Source organism: Sander lucioperca, chromosome 8 (assembly GCF_008315115.2).
Source record: "Sander lucioperca isolate FBNREF2018 chromosome 8, SLUC_FBN_1.2, whole genome shotgun sequence".
In the NCBI taxonomy this organism is placed as follows: domain Eukaryota; kingdom Metazoa; phylum Chordata; class Actinopteri; order Perciformes; family Percidae; genus Sander; species Sander lucioperca.
Window position 1 is genome coordinate 9,363,344 of NC_050180.1, and position 7,674 is coordinate 9,371,017.

The 7,674-nt window shown below is 40.1% G+C and overlaps 1 protein-coding gene across 1 annotated transcript; it reads right to left on the reverse strand.

Annotated features, from left to right (window-relative positions):
* Positions 1 to 4,042: 4,042 nt before the first annotated feature.
* On the reverse strand, positions 4,043 to 6,448 carry LOC116044171 (conglutin alpha 2-like). The gene is made up of 4 exons (XM_036004147.1): positions 6,066 to 6,448; positions 4,654 to 4,739; positions 4,164 to 4,260; positions 4,043 to 4,055 (listed from the first exon to the last, which is right to left on the reverse strand). The coding sequence occupies exons 1-4, from the start codon at positions 6,446 to 6,448 to the stop codon at positions 4,043 to 4,045; spliced, it is 579 nt and encodes a 192-aa protein (XP_035860040.1).
* Positions 6,449 to 7,674: the final 1,226 nt, after the last annotated feature.

Here is a 7,674-nt window from a genome sequence, read left to right on the forward strand (position 1 = left end):
GTTACAGTTTTTCAAAACTTCACGCAGACAGCGTTTGCTGCGATATGATATTAATGGAGAGCCGAAAGCGGTCGTGGTGCTGTTGACGTTACACTTCCTAAGCAGGCACAACAGTGGTTTCTCTGCCCTGGTGACTGACTGACAGGCTGAGGTTGTAAGGAAAGGCAACTTTATTTCTACAGCACCTTTCAGCAACAAGGCCACTCAAAGTGCTTTACATGAAACATTAAAGAGCAATTAAAAACTGTCATGAAAATAAAACAGGCTAAAAAAGAATATAAATACAAGAATAAAAGTTACAGTGAGTAAGAAATAGGATAAATAGGTTTGACAAGAATTTTTACAACTGAAATAATTGTTTTGTAATTATAGAGGGAAAGTACCAAAAAAAAGGTACCACTGGGTAACGGAACCGAATTTCAGGTATCGGTACCAATATTGGTTCAGTAGTAGCCTAAACAATGCAAGTTGAGTTCATTGTAATTGTAGACTAGAGCTGGTATATATATATTTTTTGTTTTTCATGACAGCGATGGTGCTGTCAGTTAACCTTCTATGTTGCATCTTCAAAAGTGACACTGAATTTGAAACAGCACATTGTAATTTCTACAATCTATTATTATTGAGTATTTATTAGTAATACAGTGGAAATTAGTAGAAATGTGAATATTTGGTTAGCATGTTGATTTACGGTGTGTGCCCCTAAATTTTCTGGTTGCGCCCCTAAAATCTTCAGTTGGGGGCCACTGTGCTCCTAGTGAAAAACGTTAGTCTGGAGCCTTGTGATTATAAAAGTAATAATTGCTAACAATAATAACAATAACAAAAACAGCAACAATAGTACTAGTTGTACATACCAAGTTCAGAGAGAGGCAAACATGAAGGATCAGGCATCCTTTCTCCAGCAGGTGCCGGCTTCTGCAAATATTGCCTGAGTGCATCTGGCCAATTAAAATAAATAAATAAATAAAATTAAAAAACACATTTCAATATATTCCTGGAAGGGAACTGTACAGAAGGGTGAACCCCACCACTATCACCAAAATGGTTACATTTTCAGCTCAGAAGCGTAAATACCTATCTTTGTAAACTTAAAAAGGGGACACTGCCCCAGGGACGTCATTAGACCTAGAGCTGTTTGTGCCCCAACAAGCCCCCCTAGGGGGGTCCATGGTCATGCTCCCCTGTAAGAAAAGTGTGTCTATTTTAACGTTTAAATGCATCAATCTGGTGCACTTTGAAAAGAAATTCAGAGGTTAGACTTGATTATTCTTATCTATGGATGGAAATATTTGTGCTGTAGCCTGAACTATTTTGCACTTCACCACACGCACAGGTGGAATAATTTTTTCTTCATATTTTTGCATTAACATCACTAGGAAGCATACCAGTAGAAATATATATTCATATTTGTAAGTGGGATATATATAAGTAAGTGGGATTGTCTGGAATCTGCCAATATAATAACCATTATGGTGGGATACACTGGCTAAGCAATTTACAAAAAATATCTGTGCTGACATAAATAGTTTACATGAGATTAAATTATAAAGTTGGAGACCATGTAGAAATTTTGTTGCAATTTCAAAACCGTATTACTCAGGAACCGCTTGTTGTACTGATGCATGTGTTGAGTATAGAGTTTGTGAGATATTTCACAGAGAGTAATGGGTGTGCAGAGATTTGTGCAGAATGCAAATATGATAACATTTCATGTAAGTTCAATGTTAATTTTCTTGCAAACCATTTGTCACAGCAAGGGGGTTAACACTTTTGCATCCACTATATCCGTGTCACATTCTCATAGGGGCTGAGCCCCCCTAAAGGTCTGATCCTAGAATCGCCCCTGCTGCTACTTCATACTTGTACTCCACTACACCTCAGAGGGAAATGTTGTAATGTTTACTGCACTACATTTATCTGACAGCTTTTGCTTTATTGCTTCACACCTGGGCTTGTTTCTGCAACAGCTCATTGAGTATCGGATACAATTAAAACTATTGAGAAAATATTTTCCTTTGACATTGGTCCAGTATTAAATGAGATCGCTGCAGTCGGCAGCGGCGAAACAAGACAATTGTCCAGCTTGTATTTACGTTCATGAAAGTGCTTGTTTTGGCGCTGACAGGCTCAGATTAAGTGTCAGACAACATTATGGAAAGGATTTCTAAGGAGGTCGACCTTTCTGTTAAAGAGTAAGATCCTTTTTTTAAACATAAAAAGTCTTTATGTAGTATTTGCGGACGTAGTTGAAGCCCGAGTGGCACGCTAGGGCGGGAAAGAAAATCTTCACGACTGCGCATGCGTGAAGGGATAAACCCAATAGCGTGGCTTAGAGGGCTACGTCTATACTCATAGAATCTGGAGTTACAATAACGTAACTATCGTTCGACCGCCTTTTCCTTCTTGTTTTGTGGCCGTACATTTACTTCCGGATTCCGAATTTTCAAAATAAAAGCATTAGCGTCAGAAAATAACTTAACCAGAGAAACAATATGTGGGTCATTTACAGCAATGAATGAAAATTGCAATACAAATCAAATTGGCACCCATGTCCAGGGCTCTAGAGTGCGACCAATTTGGTCGCATATGCGACCAAAATTTGTAAGGGTGCGACTAAGATTTTTCCTAGGTCGCACTGGTGCACCTAACGTCCTCGCATCCGCTGCCTCTCCACTAACGAAGCAATGTCGTTTATATCGATATGGTTTAATGTTGCGTTACGTGACCCATTTCTTCTGTAAAGCCGTGCCTGTGTTTGGATCTCTCCTCCGCGCAGCCCTGCTCCCATTCATTCACACACACGGCCCACTTGCGACATGCAGACAGACACAGCGCCGCCGGTCCAAACTGCTGACATTTGTCTACAGTTGTAATTGTTATTAACACAGCTATATATTGTTAAGTATGAGAGGGAAACCTGTATTGGTACCAGTGTTTCCGCTGGTAACTCTCTGTTATTGCGGCCGCCACGGCAAAAAACACAGAAGAAGTTATTGAATGGAACTAACTTCAGTTCGTTGAGTAATAGCGTGTGAGACGGAGCCTGCTGGACCTGGGCGAGAGATGTGACCCATGGCCACATTATCATATTTCATAAAAAGCCAGGGACGATACAGACATTTCATACACAAGACGTATGTAACGCCACTGACCCGCCAAAGCGCATTCGACCCGTGCTGGACCGTACTCTGTGAGTAGCATACGCTTCAGTCCATCGTACTCCCCCTCTTTTCCTATATGAGCTACTGGGCTACTACTGGGTCTGTTATTATTGTTGTTGAAAACAAGTGAAGGAGCTTTCTCAGAGATATATTTTTTTAAATATATCCCAGGCTATTTATTTCAGATAATTTACGTGTTTATGTGTTGCAGCTGTATATTTTCAAATTGGGCAGGAAACCCTGTCTTTGCATTTTATTTTAATCACATCTGTTTTAATAAAAGAGCTTGTGAAAAGTGGCTTTGACTTAAAACTGAACATTTAGCCCACTTTGTAAAAATACATATATTAGAGATAGAGATATATATTGTGTATCGCCATTCAGCCTAAAAATACAGAGATATGATTTTTAGTCCTGGACTAGTGGAAGATCTGATAAGAATCAGTGTGAAGGGGCCCAGTTTGGAGAATTTTGATGCTAGGGAGTGTGGCAAGCTGGTTTAGCCAAGGCCAAAGGGGAAGAAGGCCAAATTACAGGTGTTGGCCATCTGAGGGGCATTTGACAGCAAGGGGGGACCCGCTATAAGACTTTGAGTACAGTATAATTGTGCTTCAAATTAAAAAAAAAATGTACTAACTACTTATTCTTGTTTTAAATAATTTACATTATATATATATATATATATATATATATATATATATATATATATATATATATATATATATATATATATGAATGTATATGGAGCGTGATAAAAAGGTGACCTTGAAATTGTGGTGTTAATGGCGACGCAAGGAAAAATTTGAGTGCACCTAAATTTTGTGCTGGTGCACCTAAATAAAAAAAGTTAGGCGCACCAGTGCGACCAAGGCAAAAAGTTAGTCTGGAGCCCTGCATGTATTGTGAAAAAATCAAATCGGGACAAAAGCATATCGTCCCGGCCCTATTATTCAGGTGTTACATTCATACATTGTACATGAAAAGACATTGAAAACGCACCTCTTCTTGTTCCTATGCTGTTCAGCTATCTGCTCTTGCAGGTCCTCTCTGTAGCGCTCCTTTCTCCTTGGTAAGACATCTGCTGTAGCCACTGTTCCTGAAAACATGATATACCAAAAAAAGAGACCTGATCATTTCTTTGTAGCAGTTTAGTGCAAGTCTGTTTGGTAGTACATCTTTACAGAAAACTGATCTTAAAAATTCTTTACCAACCAATAACTCTGGTATGAACTGTCCTTTCAAGATTAACAACACAAATTTATTTTGTGCACAGTCATTTCTTATATGTAAATGTTCATTAAACCTTTGATTTTTAAAACAAACTGCACAGTTGCACAAAACCAAAGAGACCAGAGCCAACATCTGGTTAAGGGACTACAGTTGAAAATTAGCCGGCTGGCTAACACTGGCACATTTACAGAAATGTTGATTAATGTGCGTTGTAATTATAAATACAATTAAAAAAATTTTTAAATGTAAGTCCTTTTACCTATTAAAAGGCCAATGGCAAACTCTGCATCCTCATTTCTGGTCAGTGCTCTCGATCCCCTGCCTACTAGATTCTCCCTCTTCTCCCTGTAAAAAGCCAAATTAAAAGATGGACAGAAAATGATAAATAAGACAAACAATTCAGCTATTTTATAACATGCATATTGAACATACATTAAAGGGATATTTCACCGGTGGAAAGATGAATGTATATTAAATTGAGTCATTTATGTAGTAGAAATGTGATTTTTTTTTTAGAAGTTGGTGCCTTCTAGACCGAGAAAAGCCACGCCTACCGTTTACAGACATAATAGACAGTGAGACAGTCAAGTCAACTCAAATGTGTTTTATTGTCATTTCAACCATATACACAAAACAATGTTTCACCATGGTTCAAATGGTGTAACACATTTAAAATATATAAAAACGACGTTCAGCTAACGCATTCGTAGCATTAGCGCTTGGTGGGCTGTAAACACTGAGTATAAACACAGCCGTGAATTTGCATGGAATGTAGAATGGTCGCCATTTAACAGTCACAAACTCCGCCAGCAGTTAGCAGTAGTTGGATAAAAGCACCCCATTCCTGCACCAGTCCGTGTCCGTGTTAACACAGCCCACCTCCACGAGTCTTACCCGACAGGGCAACATCTGCTCGGAGGGCTAGCAGGCCTGGTAGCTGGATAGTCCAGTACACTATGGTTCAGCCATGTTTCCACAAAAACAAAAACACAGCAGTCTCTGAATTCGCATTGGGAGTTTCGTTGAAGTTGGATGTAGTCCAGTTTGTCGTCTAATGAGCGGACACTTGCAAGCAGGATGGATGAGACACGTGGCCGGCTAGCTCATACTCCTGCCCTCGTTCGGCATTTCACTGCTTTGGATGTCCCCTTACCTGGCGAGCAGCATAGAGCGAGACTGCAGGCTGAGGTGCTGGTCTCCATAGCAGGCGACGCTCGCGTTGTGTGTCGAGTATTCCGTCTGTAATAAAGTGTCCTGCATATTCTCCGATCTGTACCAATGTATCCCGGTGGTACACATGTGCGGTAGTTTGAATGCACATAATTGTTGTAAAAATTTGCTGCTGAAAAGAGAGAGCTGTAGCTTAGCTCCAAGATGGCTGACACTCGACTCACTTCGGCAGGCTTCGGGTAAAGACGACAGTCCAACACCCTATGGGCGGGTTGAAAACATGCAGAACTAGCTGGCTGTAGTCCACAGACTCTGGGCAAAAATGCCTCCGATGACACTAAATGGGCGTCATTGGAGGCTTTTTTCCAGACCCACAATACAGAGAAATCTAGTCTCAGGGGGACATGAGGGAGGTAAGCACGGTCATTCGAAAATACTACCGGGTTTCTACTGATACAAAGCTTGATGCTAATCGGTGAAGTATCCCTTTAATAAACATACCTGCCAGAAGTCCTATTGGATTGTCTATTCTCATAATTGGCCTCAGCCCCTATATGTCTGTGTCTTCTTCCTTCCATCAGCTCCAGCTCCTCCTCCTCCTCCTCCTCCGAGTCCTGGTCCACTAGTTTCCCCAGCCGGTCCCAATGCCTGGGGAGGACTGACGACTGCTCCTCGTCCTCCTCGGGGCGATGGGTCTTCACCTCAGCGTGGCATGAAGCTCTGTGCAAACCCCTACTCTCCTCCGTTAGAGTGGTGGGAAGTCTCCGTGAGGGGGGGCGCTGTTTGGGAAAATCACCTGCCTGGTTTTCAAGCAGGTGTTGCTGAAGGAAATGCGATTGTAGGGGCAAAATGTTATCAGCTATCAATAGGTCCTCATTGATCATAGCGCTGTGCAATTAATCCAATTTTGGTCGCGATTTCGGTTCCTAATGATAGGGCTGGGTATCGTAAAAAAATATTCAATACTGGTACCATTACCGTGACTTTGATACCGGGTCCTTAACCATACTTTTTTCATACCAATTTTATAAAATGAAAATAAATTACAACATAACACATTACAGCACAAATCTTTTTATTTATTATTCAGCTCTTACTACGTGAGCCGTCTCTACGTAACGTAGTTTTTTCAGCCTGCCTCTACGATGCGTAATGTTAGACAGCCAATCAGTAGCTTCATTAGATCTTGGTAGAGGCATGCTGCATGCTTATTGGCCCACTGACGCTGATGAGATTTACTCCCTAGGTATTGAAATTGGTATTGAATGACAAGGCATTTTTCGATACTAGATACTAAGGAGGCAATTTGGTCGGTATTGAATTCGGTACCCAGCCCTACCTATGATCACAAAGACAATGTGATCGAGAAAAAGCAAGTAAACTCTTATTTTGTCTCGTGTTCTGAATGACACATGCACTTTCACCCCTCCCGAAGGCTAAGCTCACTCCAATAGTCAGCGAGGACCTGTTTGTGGTATCTGGTAGCATATAAAAATCAGCATGAGTTAGAGCTGCACAACATATCGTTTTTTATTATTATCATCATCGCGATATCAACTGGCGCAATATACATAACGCGAAAGGCTGCGACATGTTGCGAAAGGCACTCAGAGATTTTTTGTTAGTTGAAAGAACATCAGTGTTGGGAAAGTTACTTTTAAAAAGTAATTAGTTACAGTTACTAGTTACTTCATCCAAAAAATAACTAAATTAGTTATTCAGTTACAAATTATGAAAGTTAAAGAAATAGAAAAGTTACTTCAGAAAGTAACTATTGCGTTACTTACAAGTAAATTTTTAAATGCTCAAGTGTGACCCCACCTCCACCTACCCCTCTTTAATGGAACATAAAATACATGTGCATGTTCAATTATTTATGATAAATCTGAATATTATAATGAAACGGACACTTAATACAATACATTATTAACAGAAACAATGTACACAAATCTAAACTATTTTAATGTTGCTGTTGGACAAGTGAGACTAGCCTCCAATCAAATGCCATGTATGTAGATATTATGTTTATATAGTGGATCGATACAAATAACACAACACCTCAACAGGCCACAACTGGACAAAATGAAATTATGCTTGTTAAGCACTATAC